The sequence below is a fragment of the Theropithecus gelada genome, chromosome 2, assembly GCF_003255815.1.
Source record: "Theropithecus gelada isolate Dixy chromosome 2, Tgel_1.0, whole genome shotgun sequence".
Lineage (NCBI taxonomy): Eukaryota > Metazoa > Chordata > Mammalia > Primates > Cercopithecidae > Theropithecus > Theropithecus gelada.
Genome location: NC_037669.1, coordinates 109,968,715 through 109,994,342, shown reverse-complemented (window position 1 = coordinate 109,994,342; position 25,628 = coordinate 109,968,715). Strand labels below are relative to the sequence as shown.

General features: G+C 35.9%; 1 protein-coding gene across 1 annotated transcript in view; it reads right to left on the bottom strand.

The window, feature by feature from the left end:
• CCDC39 (coiled-coil domain containing 39) overlaps window positions 1-24,795 on the bottom strand; it is a 57,994-nt gene extending 33,199 nt beyond the window's left edge. Inside the window, exons 1-9 of the mRNA XM_025376951.1 lie at window positions 24,592-24,795; window positions 12,477-12,596; window positions 10,427-10,573; window positions 9,138-9,296; window positions 8,245-8,337; window positions 8,020-8,148; window positions 3,362-3,553; window positions 792-895; window positions 15-147 (exon numbers count right to left, since the gene is read on the bottom strand). Of these exons, the coding sequence (XP_025232736.1) occupies window positions 15-147; window positions 792-895; window positions 3,362-3,553; window positions 8,020-8,148; window positions 8,245-8,337; window positions 9,138-9,296; window positions 10,427-10,573; window positions 12,477-12,596; window positions 24,592-24,681 (1,167 nt within the window). The 5' untranslated portion in view covers window positions 24,682-24,795. The remainder of the gene's footprint in view (window positions 1-14; window positions 148-791; window positions 896-3,361; window positions 3,554-8,019; window positions 8,149-8,244; window positions 8,338-9,137; window positions 9,297-10,426; window positions 10,574-12,476; window positions 12,597-24,591) is intronic.
• Between the last annotated feature and the right edge of the window lie 833 nt (window positions 24,796-25,628).

Below are 25,628 nucleotides of genomic sequence, written 5' to 3'. Positions count from 1 at the left end.
AAACTAAACTTTACCTTCACATCTTTTTCCTCCTCCTTTAGCATATCTTCCAAATTAGTAGCTTTCTCTTCTACAGACATGGTTTTCTCAGTTATCTCCTTTAATTTTGTTTGTATTTTCTCATTATGATTTTTAGTTTTTTGTAACCTGAAGAAGGTTTATCACAAGATAGAAAACGTGCCTAAAAAGCATTTAATACAAACAAATAATAGTTTATCCTAATATTTATTTGTATAACTTGAAGGGGTTTTTTGCTGTAAACCTTTTTATTACCACTACATATTTAATAGACCATAAAAATATGGCTACTGAGTCTTTGTGATGAAAATATGAGTAAAATTTTTTTAGGTTTAATAATGTAGTAGCTGGCCAGGTACGGTGGCTCACGCCTCTAATCCCAGCACTTTGGGAGGCCAAGGTGGGCGGATCATGAGGTCAGGAGATCGAGACCATCCTGGCTAACATGGTGAAACCCTGTCTCTACTAAAACTACAAAAAATTAAAAATTAATTGGGTGTGGTGGCAGTCACCTGTAGTCCCAGCTACTCGGGAGGTTGAGGCAGGAGAATGGCATGAACCTGGGAGGCGGAGCTTGCAGTGAGCTGAGATCGCACCACTGTACTCCAGCCTGGGCAACAGAGTGAGATTCCATCTCAAAAAAAAAAAAAAAAAAAAAAAAGTAGTAGCTAAAATCTTACAGTTATTTAACCAACAAGTAGTCTTAAATATTTAATAATTTTCTAGATATAGTAGAATTAATCATAAACATATTTAAATAGCTTTTTTCTTACCTTGCTGTTTCTTCATGAATGTCCTTCTTTATCTTGGAAATATTTTTCCTCAGAGCTTCTAAATCACTGGAAGTTCTATTCACAGTGGCTTTTAAAGAATCCAGCTATTTATTAGTTAACAGACAGAAATTATATATTTACTCTGTATCTTATAACTTAATTTCATTTCTGAGTTTTATTCTGCCTACTTTAAGTTTTAACCTACATCACACCCACAAAAATAGTAGCCATTTTCTTATATTTAATATATAAACAGATTTCCATACTGATCTGATACCAAATTGTAATCGGCTTTGTTGTATAATCCTAGAAAATTATAGAGAACATATATGTGTTGAAAGTAAATGCAGAAATGTCTAATATCACTAGACCTGCTCAGAAAGAGCACATCCCCAAAGTCAAGATAAGCTAATATATATGTGCTCATAAGAATTATAAGTTTAATTGGATTTGAAAAATCTCAAAAGATTCTAATACATCAGACTCCTAATAACTACATTTTACTGTTAATCAACAGTAAACTGCATTTTACTATTAATCGAAATTATGAAAACAGAAAATCCAAGATACAAATTTTCTTTTTCATTAAGGACCTTTGCAAAAACCCTAAACTCTCCACCAAATACTCTCAGAACAGACACATTCAGCAAGGTTTCTGGATACAAGATCAATATACAAAACCAGTTATATTCTATACACTTACAACAAGCAATCCAAAAAAAGAAATCAAGAAAACAATCCCATTTACAATGGCATCAAAAAGAATAAAATATTTAGGAATAAATTTAACAAAGGAAGAAAAAGATCTGTACACTAAAAACTATAAAACATTGATGAAAGAAATTGTAGAGGACATAAAGATATCCTGTGTTCATGGGTTGGAAGAATTAATACTGTTAAAATGTTCATACTATTCAAAGCGATCTACAGATTTGTAAAAGTTGTCAAAATCAAAATGGAATCACTTGTGTCAAACCCTGACAAAATTGAGCTAGGGAAGGCCATGAAGACAGAGTTCTCACACATATTTGCCCAATAACAAGAGCTATCCCAAGAGACACTGCCAGAACCACAGCCTTGCATAAAGACCACTGCAACCTTGCACAAAAACCCTTCTACAAAGATATCTGCCCAGTAACTGACTGATCAACCTTGGACTGACACTACCCTTATTGATTCCTATAGCCAAGGGTTATTATTTTTAAACAACTTAGGTAAACTTACTCATTTTACCTTTAAAAACTTTTGCCTTCCTTTACCTCCCTAGATATGCCTATAATCTGTCATAGCCTGTATATACTGGATTTTCAAATGCCCTGCTTATTCCTAATTAAGCTCAATATTTTTAGAGGGCCTCTCTCTGTTATTTAGGTTGACAGATTCAATACAATATCAAAATTCCAATGTCATTCTTCACTGAAATAGAAAAACAATTCTAAAATTCATATGGAGCCATAAAAGATCCCAAATAGCTCAAGTAATCTTAAGCAGAAAGAACAAAGCTGGAGGCAACATACTTTTTTATTTAAAATTGTATTACAAAGCCAAACTAATCAAAACCAAATGATGCAGTCATCCATTGGCATCTACAGGGGATTGGTTCCAGGATCCCTCACAGATACCAAAATCTACCAGATGTGTAGGTCACTTATATAAAATGACATGTATTTGCATATAACCTATGTACATCCTCCTGTATACTTTAAATAATTTATTGATTATTTATAACACCTAATACAATGTAAATGCTATGTAAACACTTTTCACATTTTTAAAATTTATATCTTTTTATTGTTATATTATTATTTTTATTGGGTTTCTTTTCTGAATATTTTTCATCAATTGTTGGTTGAATCTGCACATGCAGAATCCATGGATAAGGAAGGCTGACTGTACTGGCAAAAAAAACCAGACACATAGAAAAATGGAACAGAATAGAGAACCCGGAAATAAACTCATGCATATATGATCAACTAATTTCCAGCAAAGGTGTCAAGAATACACAATGGGGAAAGGATAGTCTCTTCAATCAATGGCGTTAAGAAAACTGGATAGCCACATGCAAAAAAAAAAAAAAAAGAGAAAGAAATTGGGCTGTTCTCTGGTACCACATACAAAAATTAATTCCAAATGGATTAAAGACTTAACCTGACACTGTAAAACTTCTCAAAGAAAACATAGGAGAAAAACTCCTTGACATTGGTATCTGTAATGATTTTTTGAATTTGACACCAAAATTACAGGCAACAAAAGCAAAAATAAACATGTAGGACTACATCAAACTAAAAAGTTTCTTTAAGGAAAAGGAACCACCAGTAAAATGAAAAGGCAGCCTACAGAATGGAAGAAAATATTTGCAAACCATTTATCTGTGATGTGAATGGCACCCCGTGGTGCTTAATTAGGGGCTTAATCAGAGTATCCCAAAAGTTCCACTAACAAAGAGACATTAAAAAAAAACCCAAGAAACTAGAAGCTGTTTCTTCATCATAGGAAAAGCTTTATGCTTATTTTATATTTTATAGTAATTTGTCATGAACATACAAGCCAGTCTTTTTTAGTTGACATACCTCACCCTTCAGCTGAATTCTACTAGTTTCATGGTCTTGATATGCCGTTCTACTTTTTAAAAGTTTACGATCAGCCACAGAAATTCTTTTCTCATACTCTGTGTTATTCCCAATCTCATTTTCCAAAAACTTGATCTTTTCTTTAACCAAATTTTCTTTTTCTCTTGTTTCCTGCTTTATCCTTGCTAATTCCTAGGATTAAAACAAATGTATTTACTTAAATATATGTTTAAACTGACAAAACTAAAAGGAATTTAGTTTTTATTTTTCTATTATTACATTTAGTACTTATTTTACCAAAACTTCTTAGAAAACATTTTAAATACTTTTATATTAATAAAAACAAAATATTAGTATGCTACATATTAATGTCTATAAATTCATATTGTTAAATGTCTCTATTTCTTTCATATATCTGGTATTTTGCTAAAGAGATGAGAAAACAGTTATACACGAAAGGTAAAACCTACAAATGTAACAGTGTTGAATATTTTTCAACTGGAAAGCGGGGTTTCAGTGAAGTTTCCCAAATATTTTACAGGCTGTTTTTTTTCATGTTTTGAAAATAGCATTTTAGTTACTGGTTTCAATAGGAATGTCTTCATTCAGGCCTTTTACTGGTCATAGAGACAATAATAACTAGAATACACAAAGCACTGTAACTGAAATGTGGACAAAGTACCATGGGAACAAAGAGATGATGAATTATTTCCAAGAGGAGTCATTAGATGACATTACACTTTCCTGGCTTTCCAGGATAGGGAAGAAAAGGAAAAGAAAAAGAAAAAGTAGAAGAAGAAAAAAGACGTGCCCAAGAGGCATCATTTGAGTCAGGCTTACAAACATGAATGGGGTTGCATAAATACTCTAATGTAGTTAAAGTGTAGGGTGGGAAGGCAAGGGTGCAAAGGGAATACATTAAGAAGGGTTGGGGTCCAGATGAAAGGCATAAAGCTGGAAAAGTAGGGGTTAGGGCCAAACTGTGAAAAAATTCAAATATCATGTTAAAGATTACCTTTTAAGTAATGTAAAACAAAAAGATTTCAAAGCTGGGAAATAAAAAGATTAGATGTTGTGTTTACAAGTGATGCTGATGGCAATAAGTTGGATGAATTAGAAAAAAATTACCCTAATATGTATTACTTGCATGTATTCCAAAATGAAGTCCTTCCAAACAACTAATCACGGGAGACTGGGGGAGGAGGTATGTGTTCTGAAATCAGTAGATTTTAGAAATGCTGCATGTATACATGTTAGCATATTAAATGGCTACACATCTGAGATATAACATATTTTAAAAAGGAAAATTTAAAGTTGTTTAATTTTCAAGTTGTTTAATCCAGTTTTTAAGTTGTTTGATTATAGAATTAGCATTCCATAATAGTAGCATTCTAAATATTTACTGTCATTCACTCAAAAGACACGTCAAAACTTCCTAAGTTTAAATATTTCAAAATATGAATCCAGAGTTTCTTGCCTTATGATTTTTTCTACCACTTAATCAGATGCTTTAATTCTACTTTAATATCATACTTAATAGTGTTATTCATCACAAATTTTTCATATAGGTAATACTAAGTAATATTGTAAAACTTCTACACTGTAATAAAAGCATAGTAGAAAAATATTTTTCCACTTCTCCACATGGTTTCTTTTAAGAATACAATTTCAGGATTTTATGACCAGACCCCTGACAAGAAAATGCTGAGAAGGCAGGAATGAATTGTTTTGCAGGAAGAGGAACAAAAGAGTTCAGTTAGGAGATAAAATATGCCACCCTCAAATATGCTACTGTCAGAGGCATTTGAACCAGAGCAACTCCATCTTCCTTGAAGAGGAATAGCGTAAAATAAGGCTGTGACCTACAGGGCTGCATTCCCAGACAGGCAATCTAAGTCACAGGATGAGACAGGAGGTTGGCTCAAGATACAGGTCATAAAGAACTTGCTGATAAAAAAGATTGCAGTAAAGAAACCAGCTAAAACCTCCCCTGACCAAGATGGCAAACAGAGTGACCTCTGGTCATCTTCACTGCTTATTATATGCTAATTATGATACATTAGCCTACTAAAAGAAACTCCCACCAGCACCATGGCAGTTTTCAAATGCCCTAGCAATGTCAGGGAGTTACCCTATGTGGTCTAAAAGGGGGAGGCATGAATAATCTACCCCCTTATTTAGCATATAATCAAGAAATAACCATAAAAATGGGCAACCACCAGTCGTCAGGGCTGCTTTGCCTATGGAACAGTCATTCCTTTATTCCTTTGCTTTCTTAATAAACCTGCTTTCACTTTTACTCTGTGGATTTGCCTCAAATTTTTTCTTGCATGAGATCCAAGAACACTCTTTCAGGGTCTGGATCAGGACCGCTTTCTGGTAACAGTATGAAAATAATAAAACCATAGAAATCAGAAATCCTATGTATCAGGGGTTTTTAAAAAATGTGTTCTGTTTCGTTTTATTCTCAGAGAGCAGTTGTCAAACACTTAGAAGCATCCCGCTGCCAATGGAACCACCTCTTAGCACCCTCCTTAGTCCCTGACAGCACAGCGAGGAGATGTCAACATGTAAGAAAGGAACCTCTGTGAATGTAACTAGGGAGCTATTAGTTGTGTATTCTGCCAAATCAGCTGACTGAGTTACTTTAGCCATGGGGTTGTATGAGAAAACTGATTGTGGATCCATAATTGGCACATGACTTACAGAGAGGAAGCAGTCATGACTTGAGAAAAGAATTTTTATCTGAGAATTTTACATTATCAAGCCCAGAAAGGCGTTAAAATCAGACAGAAATAACATCCCACTCAACCTCTTTTATGAGCTGTGTATTCATCTCTTGATACAGCTTGCGATTGCCACAAGTAGCTGTAAATTAACCTAATAATGCCTCAGCAGATGCTATAACCCACACCCCACAGCTTAACAATGTATAGCCAATCAATAGCTGATGTTATTTCAATGTAAATTCTTGATAAACAAATCAGGAACTTCCTCTTTTTTCCCCCTTTAAAAATCTACCTGTAACTACTGCTAATTGGAGTGTATATCAGGGCAACTTGAATCTATACTCCCAGGCTGCAATCCTCAAGCTTGGCCCAAAGAAACTCTGCTCCATTAATTTTGCTTCAGCTTCTTCCTTGTAAGTTGACAGCTTAATGTTTGAAAGCAATGAGAAGTTAAGAAATATTAATAACAGACCAGGTGTGGTGGCTCACGCCTGAAATCCCAGCACTTTGGTGGGCGAGCGGATGGCCTGAGGTCAGGAGTTCAGGACCAGCCTGGCCAACATGATGAAACCCTGTCTCTACTGAAAAAAAAAAAAAAAAAAAAATTAGCTGGGCGTGGTGGTGGGAGCCTGTAATCCCAGCTACTTGGGAGGATGAGGCAGGAGAATTGCTTGAATCCGGGAGGCAGAGATTGCAGTGAGCTGAGATCACAGCATTGCACTCCAGCCTGGGCCACAAAAGTGAAACTCCGTCTCAAAAAAAAAAAAAGTAGTATCAGCATTAAGAATTAAGAGAACCTGGGCCGGGCGCGGTGGCTCACGTCTGTAATCTCAGCACTTTGGGGGGCCAAGGCAGGCAGATCACGAGGTCAGGAGATCGATATCATCTTGGCTAACACAGTGAAACCCCGTCTCTACTAAAAATACAAAAAAATTAGCCGGGCGTGATGGCGGGCGCCTGTAGTCCCAGCTACTCGGGAGGCTGAGGCAGGAGAATGGTGTAAACCCGGGAGGCGGAGCTTGCAATGAGCAGAGATCGCGCCTCTGCACTCCAGCCTGGGCGACAGAGCAAGACTCCGTCTCAGAAAAAAAAAAAAAGAATTAAGAGAACCTCATAGTTAAGATTGGTTGTCCTTTGTCCCTCCTAGGGAGGTATAACCCATTTTGTTGGCAAAATGTTGGTTACTTACAGAAATTGAAAATATAACAACCAAAAGTAAACCACACCCAGATACCAAAATTTAAACTCCCAGTAGCCTGAGCTGCTTGCCAAATGCCTTTCCGTGGAGTAGATGGAATTTAACCCATCTTCTCACCTGACTCCGAATTCCTTCTCTTTCTCAAATCTTCCCACTTTTACTCCCCATTATTTCACTCCTTGATGATTTTCCAAAAACATTATCCTAAATTACTTCTGAAAATAACAAGAGATAACACTTGGTCTGTGTTATCAGTGCACTATTCCCCCCTTCCAAGCCTCTATGTCATTACTGGTGTCTCAGCTTCAAATTGTAGTCTAGGTTTCTTTTCTGACTCTCTCTCCTCGTCCCTTGGTTATTCATGGAGGTTCATTTTCCTATTGTAACTTACTGCCAAATAGCATACACATTAAATCCAAGGGACCTTGGACAGCCATGTGTAAGTCAGGGCGTTGGTTTTATTGCAACAACAGTATCTACTGACTCTCTCTTGTTCCACAATTCTGAGATGACAGGATCCAGTGTTTGGAGTTATAATACTACATGCAAATAATCTTCACCACATTTCCAAATGCATATAGAGTCAGCTTTCAAAAATATTTACCAAAACTACTCAATATTGCTACAAAATTGACTTTCAAATAACAATGTGATTTACATTTGGAATAATGAGTTAAATACAAAAGAGACAAATACAGCTGAACATTACAAGGACCAAACAACTACTTTACCAAAGCACTGTTATCTATGTCTCCATCCCTCTTCCGCATCTGTTCTATTGTGTTCTCCCACTGTTTAATGAGTTCTTGTCTTTCATTATGAATCTTACGAAAATCTTGTGCCGCTTTATCCAATTCTAACTGTCAAATAGAGAGCAAACAACATTTCTGTAAATTTAAGTGGTTTTGCAAACATCACCTTGAAAATTAAGAAATAAAAATCTTCCTTAAACTAACCTGTGCACTTATAGTCTCTGTAAGTTCGTTGTCAAGTATCTTTCTTTTTTGATTACATTCCAAAGTAAGTCTTTCTAATTGCAGAGTCAGTGCCTATAATGTAATTATATACAAAGATACTTATAATTCTCATTCTACTAATTTAAATGTTATTAGTGTATCTAACATTAAATAGTATTACACTATACATATACATTTATTTGATATCTAAAACTGTGAAATAATATCTTTCTTATCTTTTAATCCCAAAAAGCTAATGTAATGTGTTTGCACATAGCTGCATAAAAACTCAATTGTTTCTAAAATGACTTTTAATATTTTTAAAGTAAATTAGAAAAAACTTAAGTTATAATTTGCTATTTGAAAGTTTTAAAATAATGCATTTGGTATTAAATCTACTAGAAAATAGCATGTTTTATAATACTAGCTTTATTAGTATCACCAGATATAAGTAGATTTTAAGTGATTTTTATAACATAATCAATAGCACTACAGTCTCAAATCAGCAAAAACTACATGTAATATTCAAACTACATTTTAGGCAAAATAGCCAAAATACATTAAAATACTTCTAGTAGAAAACTTTCTCTTCTGAAATGCTTTTGAGCATCCTTATAAATCAGGATATTCTTAACCTGCGGTCCGTGGATCCTCAAATAATCAAAGGGAATCAGAGAATCTATAAAACAGTCAGTAATATTTTATGGGCATTTGAATATAGTCATTTTTTCCTACAGAGAAGACATTTGGCTTTATTAGCTTCTCCAAGAAGCCTCTGACTTAGAAGTTTCAGAATTGCTCCCTTAAAAATCGTTAAGTATAACTTTAGGTAAATAGGTTGACATACTATAGATTTAGAGAAAACTTAACAGTTACAATTTGTAATTTCTCACCCTGATTTTATTATCATCTTGTTGTGCATACTTCTGAAGAGTGAGAGCATCACTATCTTTATGAGCTGATTCTTCTAACCAGGCCTCCAATGCTTGCTGGTCCCAGTTCATTTGACATTTCAAACCATCCAATTTTTGAGTGGCTTTAAATATGCCATTCTAATTTCCAAAGAGAGAGAGAAAAGGGGACATTAAAAAACATTATTTACTATACAGACTAAAATAAAACATACCTTTATATACTATGAAGCAAACTTTTAAAAGAAGAAATCCTGTCCCTGCCTTCCAGATGTTTATAATATGCCATATTTCAATTATATAACTATTACACTTGTATCTTAATTCTTTGATTGTAAAATAGAGGAGAGATGACCATACAAAGTCAACAACAGTAGTTGAGCCAAGGGTTGCTTTAAAAGGCTTTAGGCTTTAAGGTAGCTCCCTCACAGCAACTGCATTAATCATTCCACCAAAGCCACCCCAAATATATATGCAATAATAGTTAAAATAATATGTTTGGTATGCTAACTCAAATCCAAGACAAATATCCTTCAGCCCCATTTCCAATCATATTGTTTGCCCCTACGAAGTCTCTTATAGAGAATGTTGGAAACACTTTCAATCGAAGTAAATATAGTAAAAGAGATAAAAACATTTATGTACTAAATTTAGTCACTTAAAAAATCTAGACTCATAAAAAAACGGAGAAGACTATATAAACAAATACAAATTAATAAGTATGTAATTATATACAAAGATTACATTATAAAATATGTACGTGTATTTCCATATGTATATGCACATGTAAAGAGAAGAATCAGAATTTGGAAAGAGCTCCCAAATCAAGTAACTATAAACAAAAGAAAACACAGAAATAGGTTAAAGTAGTTTAGTGTTAGAGTCACAAAACTGATAAATCAATATGAAAGGTCAACATTTTAAATGAAATTCAAAACTAAAAGTGATTTTTTAAAATGTGGCTATTAAAAATATTACACTTACATATAAACCATGCCTGGTATTTTATAACAGGCAGCAAGCATGGTACTTACAGTAAGTCTCAATAAGTAGCTGGTGAATGAATAATGGGAAAAATGTAATATTCCATTATTGTTTCATTCAAATCACAGCTCTATGTACCTTTCATTGTCCAAAAAATATGTAAGGAAACACTAGAAAACTAATATATGCCTTTCCCATACAGAAAAAAAAAAAAAAAATTCAATGCTCATTTGGTGATGGAAGAATGAGCAGTAGCACAGAATTTTAAGTAATATTTCAACATATACTTCTTTATCGCTTTTCTTTTCCAGTATTGAAGCCATCTCATTTTCCAGTCGTTGAATTTCATCTTTCACTCGTCCCAATTCTCTTTGAGCAATGGCCTTAAAATGTTCTTCACTTTCAGTCTCACGCTCCCTTGCTTTGCAAAGAGACTACAGAATAACACACAAGGTAAAAAGGCTTTTAAAATTTTAGAAATTTTGAATAAAAATATTTATAATAATCCATTAGATTAAAACAAAGTTCCCATAAATTGCTTACATTAAGTACTATTAATTCCACTAGTCTAAAACCTACATTACATTAGACTGTGATTACAATATAGTTGGTGTTGCTCACTAGTTGTAAGAAAGTCAATGAACTGTGCTAGGAGAAAATACTGTCAATAGTTTTCACATCTACTTTGATCTAGGAAAACTAAAGAAAACCAAAGGTTTGATTAGACTTAAAACTTATTATCTACAAATAAGAAATATCCATTAAAAAACAATTGAGAAATGAGATGTTTTATATGAATTGATCAAATATTCTAATTAAGACATTATTTTTAAATAATTATTTAAACACCAATGGTTGTAAATATTCCCTAGAATATATTAGCATATAATCACACCTTTGTGTTCAGTTGTATGTAATAAAAGAGTATGTGTTAACTTTATGTAATAAAAGAGTATGTGTTAATTTTACAGTGCTTCAAAGTTATCATTTAGTATTAATTTTACAGTACTAAAGCTACCATTGTTGGAGGCTTATTCTTCTTTTATCTCTATTACTCTATTTATTTGAAGTTCGATGATAGTAAGATACAACTACAGAGTCTCTGCCTCTCAAATCCCCAGCTCAGTAGTTCAATAACTTAAGGAAAAGTGTTGTTCCAAATAGTTAATCAATTACTCAACCACATTGAGATTCAAGAATTCTGAGTTTGTTTTTGAGTTTATTAGATTTGTAACTTTCTAATAAGACTTGTAAGCCATGTAATACTTACTTATCTATATTGATTATAAATTGCTTTTTAAAATATGGCACTGTTCATTTTTTGAAACTGCATACTATTTCTCAGACAGTAGATGCACTTTTAAAAAAAACTAGTTTGAGATAGAAGTTAGGAAATTTTCCAATGCTGTTTGCTGAGCTGCCTGGTTTGCTGGGCATCATTAGGGAGTGAGTTTCTATACTTGAACAGATTATTTATAAAACAAGCTTACTTAATCACCAGAAGTTTTAATTTTTATTATATTTATGTTAACATTTCTAAGATGCCTAATGTCTTCCCCAGTTATCTTAAATAAAGTCTCTTGAGTATAATTTAACTTTTTAATCTCAGGATTATTACTAAGAGTTTCAATTCCTGAACAATGCTAAAATGCCGTATGTGTAGACTACTGGCCTCCACTCAAAATGGCCCCAGTGAGTTGTGCTGATAAATTAAAAAGGAGACAAATTTTATTACGTGATATATTAGCTCTGTTTCTGCTTATAGTCATCATTTCTCATCACCATCATTATACCTTTCTCAAATAACCTGCTGTCTAATACAGATTGTTTGAATAATGATTTCTCCTTTCATATGGATTAATTTTTTGTTTAAAATCGGAGCAGTAGCAGCACTTTGGGAGGCTGAGGCGGGCAGATCACCTGAGGTCAGGAGTTCGAGACCAGCCTGGCCAACATGGTGAAACCCTGTCTCTACTAAAAATATAAAAATTAGCTGGGTATGGTGGCAGGTGCCTGTAATCCCAGCTACTCGGGATGCTGAGGCATGAGAATCACTTGAATTCGGGAGGCAGAGGTTTCAGTGAGCTGAGATCATGCCACTGTATTCCAGCCTGGACAACAGAGCAAGACTCCGTCTCAAAAAAAAAAAAAAAAATGGGTCAGTAGTTAGTTCCTCTAAGCCTTTTTCTATCTACTTTCATGTTCAAGGTTATGTTCACAGTAGTTTAACTATGCTAAGCCTTCCTATTAGAGCTGTAAAAATTACAGATGTAAATGTACTATGAGATATTTCATGACTATACATGATATAATCAACATAAATTTCAGTTACTGTACCTGTGTAATTGAGAGCTCTTGCTTAACATTTTTGAAGTGAGAAGTCATAGAATTAATACGCTCTTCATAGTCACGTAACTCATCTTGCAAGCTTGCTCTTTCATCCTTCAGTTTTGACAACTGTAAATAATAAATACTATGATTAACCAAAGTTCTATTAAGTTTTACCATATGAAGGACTTAAAATCGAAGAAAATTAAATTTTCATTTACTTGTCTCAGTCAATTTGGACTGCTATAACAAAAATATCATAGACTAGGTAGCTTAAATAAAATTTAATTTGATTCATGAGAAATTCCTCACAGTTCTGAAGACTAGGAAGTCCAAGATCAAGGTGCCAACTAATTTGGTTCCTGGTAATGGCCTTCTTTCTGATTTGCAGACAGATGCCTTCTTGCTGTATCTTCACATGGCAGAGAAAGAGATCATCTCCCTCTTGTCTTTTCTTAAAAGGGCACCAGCACCATTCATGAGGGCGCTACCTCTATGACCTATTTACTTCTCAAAGGCTTCACCTCCAAATACCATCACATTGAGGACTGAGACCACCATATGAATTTTGGGAGGACACAAACATTAAAAACATAGCATTTTGTTTCTTTAAACGTCCACATGAACTTCTAAAGTCTACTAATTCTTTAAATATTATAAAATAGTGTTGTGATTTGGAGATTACTGTGGGAAAATTAGCACCATATTACACGGAATAGAAACCTCTCAGATTTGCAGTAGTAGTAGATCTACTCAAAAACGCATTTTTCATACAGCAATACTATATTTTTATAGGTCAAAAATGAGGTTCTATTCCATTATTAAACCACAAGTATCTTTTTTTTTTTTTTTTTTTTGAGATAGAGTCTTGCTCTTGTTACCCAGGCTGGAGTGCAGTGGCGCGATCTCAGCTCACTGCAACCTCTGCCTCCCAGGTTCAAGCGAGATTCTCCTGTCTCGGCCTCCTGAGTAGCTGGGATTACAGGCGCCCACCACTACACCTGGCTAATTTTTTTTTTTTTTTTTTGGTATTTTTAGTAGAGAAGGTGTTTCACCATGTTGGCTAGGCTGGTCTTGAACTCCTGACCTCAGGTGATCTGCCCGCCTCAGCCTCCCAATGTGCTGGGATTACAGGCATGAGCTACCACGCCTGGCCTAAACCACAAGGTATCTTAAGTAAACAAGAGCATACTAACAAGATGTAACAAAAACACAGAGCAGGAACCATAAATTTGAATAGTCGCTAGGCACTAAGCATGATTTCTTCTCCAAGAACTCCTTTTCAAACCCCATTGAACTGGGCTAAGCTTAAGAGAACAGAACAACTGACTCTCATGTACCTAGAAACTGTTCTTATTTTGTTTACCTTTGAATTATAACTCTGACTAGAAACAAAACTGCGTAAATGTTAAACAAAATAAATCCTTGGGAAATTGTAAGACAGATTCTCAGGATTATTAGAATATACTATCCCTCAAAGCAGAATATAAGATCAACAAAATAAAAATATGTTTTCTTAAGGTCTGGAGCTACAGTCCCCAAAGTCAGGGATATCTCCTGAGGGTACACAACACAATCCACTGCAGTGTGAAAGGAAATACTAGAATTTCTATTTAAGAAAAAAATACTAATTGACTCATTTGTATGTCCTATACTAATATTACATACATATTTTTTTGCTTGTGTCATCAAACTTTTACTTTTAATTCCCTCTCGTTTCTTGTTCTTTTTTAAAAAAATTATTAAACTGAGTTCTTAGCTTCTTTACTTTTTGTCTTAATGATTGAATTAAAAAGGCATTTAAGGCTATATGTTTTCTTTAAAATTTTTGCTGTTTCCCATGGATCTGGGCATGAAGCAGTCTCTTTTTATTGTTTTCTAAAAGGTGATTTTTCCGTTTCAATTTCTTTTTCATATAAGGGCCACTGAAGAATATTTCTCAGAAACATGCCTAAGTATTTAATATGGAGGATCATTTTTAATTATTTAATACATAATTTTAAAAAACAATTTTAAAATTATTATAAATTATATTGGCTTATTATCAAATAATGTGACCTACAAAATGTTTGTATAGCATTTTAGGGATTATAATTTTTTAATTTTGGTAAAATATACAACAACATAACATTTTCCATTTTAACCACTGCTATGTGTACAGTTCAGTGGCATTAAGTACATTCACACTGTTATACAACCATCACCAGCAATCCATCTACAGAACTTTTTCATCTTCCCTGAACCTCTATAAACACTAACTCCCCATTCCCCACTCCTCTCAGCCCCTGACAATCACCATTCCACTTTCCATCTCTATGAATTTGACTACTCTAGGTACCTCACATAAGTGCAATCATGCAATATTTGGCCTTTTGTTTCTGGCTTATTCACTTAGCATAATGCTTTCAAGTTTCATCATTGACTTAATGCATTAAGATTTTTATTTTGGTATAGTATATGATCCACTCTTGTAAATGTTTTATGGGTATGTTTTAAAGTATATATTCTCTATTCAAGAGATAGATGTCTCTATGTTTTTATTTTTATTGTATTATATCCCTTTTATCCTTATTTTTGTCTAGTGAGTTGTCTAATTCTAAGGTGCTCAATGAAATAGCTCACTGTAACTGTACTTTTGTCAAATTCTACTTGCATTTATAATAGGTCTTGCTTTCATGTAATTAGCTGCTGTGTTTGGTGCATAGAGCTTTATGACTTTTATTTGCTTCATCAGTTATGCCATTTATAATTGCATAATGTCCCCAGAGCAAACTTCTGACTTTTGAATGAAAGCATAATTAACTCTCCACAAGTTGAAAAGCCCTTCCCCATAGAGTTCCCAAACAACATTTTATAGCTTCTTTCTTAAATATAAAGGGACATGTACCAATCACCAGATATTTATTGAAAACTTACATCATGTGCATGATGCCAAAATAAACAAACAAGATCCCAGAAGAAACAAATAATTCAGAACAAAAAAGACAAGAACTGAACACATACACACACACACACACAAACACACACACACACAATCAGACTGGAGAAGATATTTTCCCCCTAAAACAAGACCATAGTGCTACAAAAAAAGCAACAAAGAACTTGAAAATATAGTTCACCTATATAGTTTCCCAAATAAAACATGCAATGGAAAGATAAAACCCTAAATACTTTCAGAGTTTTTTTAAAAAAAGGTAAACTACAAAGAAACAGAAATCAGACTAATAGCAGATTACTAACTGAAACACAGCTGGAAGATAATTGATACATTCCAAATTCTGAAGTAAAATTATTTTCAACTTAGAGTCTTCCACCCAGCCAAACTACCTTCAAATGTGAAGGTAAATAAAGATATTTTCAGAGATTCAAATATTCAGAGTGTTTACATCTCATACAGCCTTCTTATGGAGACACAAGAAACTATTCTACCAAAATAAGGGGATAATACAGACATACTTCATTTTATTGCACTTTACTTGATTGTGCTTCTCCAATAGCACATTTTTCACAAAGTGAAGGTTTGTGGCAACCCTGTGTCTAGCAAGTCCATTAGCATCATTTTTCCAACACCATGTGCTTATTTTGCATCTCTACGTCACATGCTGGTACTTCTTGCAATATTTAAAACTTTTTCATTATTATTATATCTATTATGGTGATCAGTGATCGGTGATCTTCGATGTTACTATTGTAATTGTTTTGGGGTGCCACAAACCATGCCCCTATAAGACAATGAACTTAATCAAAAAATATTGTGTGTGTTCTGACTGAGCCACTGACCAGGCATTCCCTCATCTCTCTCCTTCTTTTGGGGCCTATTCATTGAAACACAATATTGAAATTAGGCCAATTAATAACCTTGCAATGGCCTCTATGTATAAAAATCAAAAGCTAGAAATGATGAAGTCTCAAAGTTGACATAGGCCAAAAACTCAGCTTCCTGCACCAAACAATTAACCAAGTTGTGAATGCAAAGGAAATGTTCTTGAAGGAAACTAAAAGTGCTACTCCCTTGAACACACAAATGTTAAGAAAGCAAAATAGCCTTATTGCTGATATGGAGAAAGTGAGTTAGGAGGTGGGTCTAGACTCCAAAGGCAGGACTCAGACACCAGACCAAATTGAGGACTAGCTAAAACAGGGACAGGTGGAGGCAGGTTTCTATAAGACATGCTCAGCAGTGTGCCTTGTGAGTTCACCTTTGCCATGGCAACATCCAGAAGTTATTACCCCTTTGAACCAGGCACAATGGCTCACGTCTGTAATCCCAGCATGTTGGGAGGCCAAGGCGGGCAGATCACTTGAGACCAGGAGTTCCAGACCAGCCTTGCCAACATGGCAAAACCCATCTCTACCAAAAATAAAAAAAAAAATTAGCTGGGCATGGTGGCACACGATGGTAGTCCCAGCTACTTGGGAAGGTAAATTAGGGGGATCACTTGAGCCTGGGAGGCAGAGGTTGCAGTGAGCTGAGATCACGCCACTGCACTCCAACCTGCCAACAAAATGAGACCCTATCTCAAAAAACAAAACAAATGAAAAAACCAAGGTGTCTTGGTTTTTATCTGAAGACTTGGGGTCTTCAGATAAGCTGGCCTCTCTTCCTAGAACATTTTCCTTCCCTAATGGCTAGTTCTATATTATTATTCAGGGCCTCATATTCTTCAGTTTGTATATAAAATTAGAGAGGCTGTCCCTGCCCATTTAATTCAATACAGTTTTTCCCAGTTATTTTCTCTCATGGCAACCTTTTCACATTTAGTAATTACCTTCAAACAACTTACCACAATTAGTAACTATGTTTCTATTTGCTTGTTTATTTTCTATCTTTGCCACTAGATTATAAGATGAATGACAACAGGAACCATATGCATTCTTAAAAATTTTGTGCTTAAGCTTAATGGCAAGAAGCGTATGCATTTTGTTCACCCTACATTCAGAATCTAGAGTAATGCCTAGAACATAATAGCACTCAATAAAAATCCACAGAGAGAACAGATATAGGAATTACAAGAGTTTTAGATTTGTATGTAGTTATATCTGTAGTCTTTTCTTTGGTGATTTTTATGTTTTGTGCTACACTGAAGAAGGCCTTTCCCAGAAGATTATTTTAAAAGTCTCCAATAAATTCACGTAGTACTTTTATACATACTCTACAGCAAAATTTGTAACACATATGAAATGTATGTTCATGTGTGAGAGGAAGCAGATTCATAACTCTTTTTTCAAAACAAATAGCAATAGACCATTTATTAAATAGTATATCCCTCTCCTTTGGTTGGAAATGCATCTTTTTTATACTAAATTCTCATACATGCAAAGATGTGCTTCTAGATGCCGGGTGTTTCATTGATTTATCTTTACAAAAGTGCCACACTGTTTTGAGTAGCATGGCTTTTTAGTATGGTAGGGCAAAACACACTATCACCACCATCACAACTATTTTGTTTAGTATCAAACACTTTCACTTCCAAATGAACTTTGGAATTGACTTGTCAAGTTTTGTTTTAAAAGGGCCCTAGGCATTTTCATTGAAATTTTCTTAAATATACAGAATAATTTAAGAACTGAAACTTTTATCATATTGTCTTCCTACCCAGAAATATGTAAATGTCTGTTTGTTCAGATCTTCTTTTACGTAATTAATTCTCAATATACTTGCACATGACCAGATTCAGAGCATTTCTATAACCCCAGAATTAGAAGAAACCTCCAAGATTGCCCTGACTACAAAATGTACATCAGCAACATGCAGTGCTTTTACACTTCCTGAGGTACTTACTACCTCCTGAGGAAATGCATTTTATCACAATAGATAATGAAATAGATAATGACTTGGATAATCAAATAAGTCTCATAGGGAAAATGCCAGAGGGGTCCTCTAATTGTCCTGTTTCACAATTTGCTTATCTACACAAAATGCTTTTTTAGTGATGATTATCTTGACCAGTATCTATAAAAATTTTTAAACATGTACACTTCACAAGGCTGTATCAGATTGTTGACTGTTCTGTTGAGCACTGTTAATGAAAGAGATGGATATAAAGTCTTTATAAAGGGGCACTGACTTCACAGCCAAATATTTCAGAAATCACTGTTACTTTTTTTCAGTGTTTTCATCATTGTTCCTGGCACATAGTAATCTCTTCATTAATACTCACTGAATTAATGAATGGATCATTCTTATGGATTTATTTCTCCTCATAACAGGGGGACATAACTACGTTAAAAAAAAAGTTATAATGCAGAGAAACAGTAAAGACCTCTCTAACTACAGACTTTCAATATCCTTTTCTGGGAAATACACATTCACAATTTGTTTTTGCCCATGACAACCACTGCCTCGTAAAAAATATATATATATGTAATTTATTTAATATTTTTAAGGACATGTACAAGTATTATCATGTAATTAAGTTGGGTACAGTGGTGTGTGTGGAAGGGGTGTGTATGTGTGTTTCTAATTAATTCCTGAAGATGAGTGACATTAAACAAAAGCTAACAACTTTCTATGACTATTTCCTAGAACTCAAGACAAAGAAGAAAAGAAAGGTTTTTATATCAAAGTATTCTCACCTATAAGTAAAATGGTCCTAAAAATCAAAAGAATTGGTTAAACCAATACTTTAAGAAGCTTTGATATTCAGAGGTCCACACTTTTACTAGTGGAAAAATAGACTTTACTGATTGTATTCATTTACTCTGATCCCACAGATAGTACTTCATGTCTGTATTTGTAAAGTATCACAGTGCCTTTTTTTTTTCTTTTCTTTTTTTTTTTTCGCTTTACTTTTTTCTCTTTATTTAATTTCTAAAAATAAATCAAAAGTGCTACTCCCTTGAACATATAAATGATAAGAAAGTAAAAAAGCCTTATTGCTGATATGGAGAAAGTGAGATACGAGGTGGGTCTAGACTCAAAGGCAGGGCTTCGACACCAGACCAAATTGAGGACTAGCTAAAGCAGGGATGAAGGGGAAGCAGCTTTCCATAAGACATGTTCACCAGTGTCCCATGTCAGTTTACCACTGCCATGGCAATACCCAGAAGTGATCATCCCTTTGGGCTGGACGCGGTGGCTCACACCTGTAATCCCAACATACTGGGAGGCCAAGGCTGGCGGATCACTTCAGGCCTGGAGTTCAAGACCAGCCTGGCCCACATGGCAAAACCCTATGTCTACTAAAAATACAAAAACTAGCTAGGTGTGGTGGCATGCACCTGTAATCCCAGCTACTTGCAGGGCTGAGGCACAAGAATGCTTGAGCCTGGGAGGCGGAGGTTGCAGTGAGCCAAGATGGTGTCACTGCACTCTAGGCTGGCTGACTGAGCAAGACTCTGTCTCAGAAAAAAAAAAAAAATTGTTCCCATGGCAACAACCCAATGACTAAGAAATTACCACCCTTGTTTTAGAAATTGCTGCATAATCTGACCCTAAGTATATGTATAATTAAAAGTGGGTATAAATATGACTACAGAACTGCCTCTGAGCTGCTACTCTGGGCACCTGTTTTCAAGCATTCCTGCTCCACAAGGAGCAGTACCTCAGCTGTTGCATCCTGACACTTCAAGAAAAGTTGCTGTATAACACCACTGACTCACCCTTGAAATCTTTCCTGAATGGAGCCAAGAACCCTCCAGGGCTAAGCCTCAATTTTGGAGTTCACCTTCCCCGCATCAAAAGATTTAGTGGTCCAGATAGAAGATTAAATCAGCCACAATCGGCTTACAGATGCAGTGGTGTGATCTCAGTTCACTGCAACCTCCACCTCCTGGGTTCAAGCAATTGTCCTTCCTCAGCCTCCTGAGTAGTGGAGATTACAGGCATGCACCACCATTTCTGTAAGCCAAAGCCTAATCCAGAGCAAGGCCCTTAACTTTCTTCAATTCTATGAAGGCTGAGAAAAGTGAGGAAGCGGCAGAAGAAAAGTTTAAAACTAGCAGAGCTGGGTTCATGATGTTTAAGGAAAGAAACCATCTCCACAACACAAAAGTACAAAGTGAGATAGCAAGTTCTGATGCAGAGACTGCAGTAAGTTATCTAGAAGATCTAACAAAGATCATTGATAAAGGTGGCTACACCAAACAACAGATTTTAAACATAGATGAAACAGCCATATATTAAAAGATGCCATCTATGACTTTTATAGCTCAGTAGGAGAAGTCATTGCCTGGCTCATAGCTTCAAAGGACAGGTTGACTCTTTATTAGGGGCTAATGCAGCCAGTGACTTTAAGTTGAAGCCAATGCTCATTTACTATTCTGAAAATCCTGAGGCCCTTCAGAATTATGCTAAATCTACTCTGCCCGTGCTCTATAAATAGAACAAAAAAGCCTGGATGACACATCTGTTTACAACTTGGTTTACTGAACATTTTAAGCCCACTCTTGATTTCAGCGGCTCAGAAAAAAAGGAATTCCTCTCAAAATATTACTGCTCATTGGTCGAGTGTGGTGGCTCATACCTGTAATCCCAGCACTTTGGGAGGCCAAGGCAGGTGATCACTTGAGGTCAGGAGTTCAAGAGCAGCCTGGCCAACATGGTGAAACTCCATCTCTACTAAAAATACAAAAATTAGCCAGTCATGGTGGCACATGCCTGCAATTCCTGCTACTCAGAAGGCTGAGGAAGGAGAATCGCTTGAACCCAGGAGGTAGAGGTTGCAGTGAGCCAAGATCACACCACTGTATCTCATCCTGGATAATAACAGAGTAAGGCTCCCTCTCAAACAAACAAACAAAAAAATTAATGCTAATTGACAATGCACCTGGTCACCCAAGAGCTATGATGGAGACATACAAAGAGATTAATGTTTTCATGCGTGTTAACACAACATCCATTCTGCAGCCCATGGATCAAGAAGAAATTTTGACTTTCAAGACTTATTTCAGAAATACATTTTGTTGGGCTATAGCTGCCATAGATAGTGATTCCTATGGTGGATCTGAGCAAGGTAAACTGGAAACCTTCTGAAAAGGATTTATCATTCTAGGTGCCATTAAGAACATTCATGATTCATGAGAGATGATCAAAATATCGGTATTAATAGGAGTTTAGAAGAATATTTCAGCCCTCATGGATGACTTTGAGAGGTTCAAGTCTTCAATGGAGAAAGTAACTGCAGATAAGGTAGAAATAGCTAGAGAACTAGAATTAAAAGGGGAGCCTGAAGATGTGACTGAATTGCTGCAATCTTAATAACAAACTTGAACAGATGAGGAATTGTTTCTTATGGATGAGCAAAGAAAGTGGTTCCTTGAGATAGAACCTACTCCTAGTGAAGACGCTGTGAACACTGTTGAAATTACAAGGATTTAGAATATTACATAAACTTATTTGATAAAGCAGCAGCAGGGTATGAGAGAATTGACTCCACCTTTGAAAGTTTTACTGTGCATACAATGTTATCAAATATTATTGCACGCTACAGAAAAATTTTTCATGAAAGGAAGAATCCATTGATGCAGCAAACTTCATTGTTCTCTTATTTTAAAAAATTGGCACAGCCACTTGAACCTTCAACAACCACCTTGATCAGTCAGCAGACATCAACATCAAAGCAAGACTCTCCACCAGCAAAATGGTTACAACTCCTTGAAGGCTCAGATACTTGTTAGTATATTTTTTAACAATAAAGCATTTTTAATTAAGGTATTTTTTATTGAACACCTAATAGACTGAAGTAAAAGTAAACATAACTTTTACATGCACTGTGTGACTTGCTTTATTGCAACGTTCACTTTATTGCAGTGGTCTGGAACTGAACTCACAGTATCTTGAAGGTATGCCTATACAAGAAAAATGAAGGTATGTGATCTAGGAAATACAGCCTCAACTCAGCAGAAGAATAAAGAGAATTTCTAAGGCAACAGTTGTAAAACAGGTCTGTGGGAAAATCTGTACATATTGTAAAATAGGGTACTCCAGAAGGAAGTGGGTGGGAAGTAGGGGGCAGAAGGAATAGAAGAGTACCTTGAAGATCTGATACTTTGATTTAAGATGTATAAACTTAAAGCAGGCAATGCAAGGAAGTAGACTGGCAATCTAGGATGCAAGAAATTAAAATCACAGTACTACGGGCCCTTCTTGCAACAATCATTTGAGGATAAAATCCAGCCAGCCAAAAGACAAATCAAAAGAAAAGTTCAAGAAAGATAAACTGAATAAAAGTGACTGCAGTAAGGACCATTAAAGCAAATCAAGTATAAAACTAACACTAAACACTTGTGATAAATTAAGGGCATTGAATCAAATGCAAATAAAACTTGATAATATTAAAAATGATAAAACCATTATTTTTAATAGGGGAAGAGGACATGGGAAAATGTGTAAGAGTGCTAACTTATTCTTTAAAATCAGAGACATTCAGTCATCTATAATTGAAATATAGAGTTCTTAAAAACTATTTTTTCTTAAGTAGTTTTTCTTAACTTAGAGGAATTTTTTAGCAATCAGCACCTCTTGTGATCAAGTAATATTTACCTGAAATTCAACAACTGCCTTTTCTTCTCTCAAATACTAAAATTAATATTGTGTTAAAAACAGCATATATATAACAGAATTCCATTATAATACTCCTCATTTTTCTCTTTCTGTATATCTGTATACCAAGATGTCTGAAATGTGTGTTTAATGCCACGATAGTCATTTCTACAGTACAGCGGACACTTTAGGGAGGGAATACCTTATGTTTTTATCTCATACCCTTCTATTCTGTTTGAATATCTTAAATTTACAGGAGTTGCTTTTTAAATGTCAGAGTTTATTTATGTAATGCAATTGTGGTCCTCTTTTTTCTTCACTATACGGCTCTGTAATTTTTAAAAATAGCTAATATAGGTAATATGTACATAAAAATTCTGTGAGACACAATAAGCAATAATACTAAAACCTAAAATTTGGATGGAGCTTTAACCCATATTATGTTCCTAGAGCCCGCGAAGTAATTAGTTTGTTTATCTCCATCTCCACTTTACAGAAAAAGAAGCAGGATTAGGGTTGGTAAGTAGGATCTGAACCCAGGGCTGGATACTTAGTATTAATTCCTCAGTACTCAGTGCTAGATTTCTTCTATTTCTTAATATTGCCCTTCTTTGGGGAAAAATTGCAGTCTTCTAAATTACACGAGTAAATAGGTCAGAACGTTTTAAAAAGTATTTCCATTCTTTTCAAAAGGTAGAGTCACGGGATTTTCATTTTCCTTTTTTAGAGCTGAGAAAACTTTCTGTTCCGTTTTGTAAAGTTGTGTAAGCATCATCTGTTATTCTTGAACCTTCTTCTACACAAATCACCACCACAGTTTTTCAAAATTTGCTGACCCGGCTGCAACTTTTTATTTTTTTATTTTTATTTTTTCGTAGAGACGAGGTGGGAGGGGTTTGTGGGGGGTCTCGCTTTGCTGTTCAAGCTGGTTTACTTCTGGCTTTTAGGAACCCTCCGCCTCAGCCTCCCAACGTGCTGGGATTACAGGCGTGAGCCACTGCGCCCGGCCTGCAATTTTTTTTTTTTTTTTTTAACAACTGCTATGAATTGTAGTGAGTATAAGTTCGTCCTTACAACGTAAAATTTCTTATGTCAATCTGTGACAACTCAGTCTTCTCTTTGAAAAATTGTAAACTGCACATTTCACATTCTTACTGGGCTGTTCCTGTTGAAAACATCTCAAGTCACTTTCAGCTTTAAACATTATAGACGGAAACTCACAAAGAAACATGAACCTTCTAGTGTTTAATTTATAAACGTGCGCAAATAACCGTTGCTATGCAAACCTCAGAAGTTCTTTTCCAAGCAGCTCTTTAATTTTTGAGCAAGCAAAAAGCGGGCGTCAGAACCAGCCTTTCCTCTCCCGCCAGGAGGAATGAAATAAGAGGAATGGGCATGAGGAAGTAATAATTCGAGCTTTATAACCCTAAATGTCAATTATGGTTTTAATAACATTTTTAAATGCTTAACAATTACTGAAATAGACAGGGTAAGGGAGGACGGCGATGGTGGGGAGAGTTTTAGAGGAAGCACAGGATTAGGAAAGGAGAGAAATAAAAGGGCTGGGGTAGTACTGCCAACCAGAAAACGCCCCCCGGCAGGCCCTCTCTGCTTCCTCCCGCCTTCTTCAACTGATCTCACCTGATCTTCCAGTAGCTTGTTCTCCTCGTTCGCCACCGGGATGGCGAACCCATCCTCCCAGTGCAGCTCAGCCAGGAATTCGCTACTCATGACTGCAAACGGATAGAGAAGGTACAGAACAAAGATCCGCCTTCTTGTACATCGGGTGAACAGCACCCGCGTCAAGCCCAGGCACCTGCACAGCGCCGCGGTAATTGCGGCGGGAGCCCTACCAACCTTCCCGCGTCCTTAGTTACCAAACAGGAAGCGCTCCAGACCAAAGGCGAAACTTCCGGTTGAGAAATCCCTGCCTCCAGGCCAAATAACCTTTTTTTTTTCACCTTGAGCACTGAGGGAAGAGCAGCAACTTACCCCTCCCGAGGTTCCCGAGCTTGCCAGGCGGCAGCATAACTTTCCACGAAAAGGCGGCTCTCAGATCGCTCCCGGAGAGTGTGAAACCTGTGGCCCCCGGAGCGGGCTGGAGGACCACCGGGCAGGTGACTGGAAGTAAACCACAGGATCCTCCGATTGCCTGGGGGAAGACGGAAGCCAACAGAGATAATAAACTACGTTTCATTTCAAGTTGTGTTTGCTGTGTTGTGTAGATTTCATCAGCTACTACAGTAGGTGAAAGTAGACCGGGGTGAACTGGTGTTTGGAAACAGAACTCTCTCTCTGGCATCACTGGGATGTTGTGATCGTCGCCTCTTTCAGTCGGCCAGCCTTCCTCACCGTGCTTACTCACCCCGTCGCGGTCGACCGCAGACACTGTCCGCTGGGAGGCCGCACACTTGTAGCGCGGTATGGTGGCCCCTCTGGCACCACTCCCATGCTTGCATTTTTCTTTGCATTTTCGTTTGCTAACATTTAAAGTGTGGAATTTCGCATAAACTTCTGTATTTCCTCCGCTTAGAAAAAGGGTAGGTCACACAAGCCCCATTATCAAAAGGTAATGTTCCGCTAGAGAGCCGCCCCCTTTAGACCGACAAGCACTTTACCAATTCACTAATTTGAATTACCTGCTTGGCATGGGTAGGCATTTGAGTTATAGTCTGTCT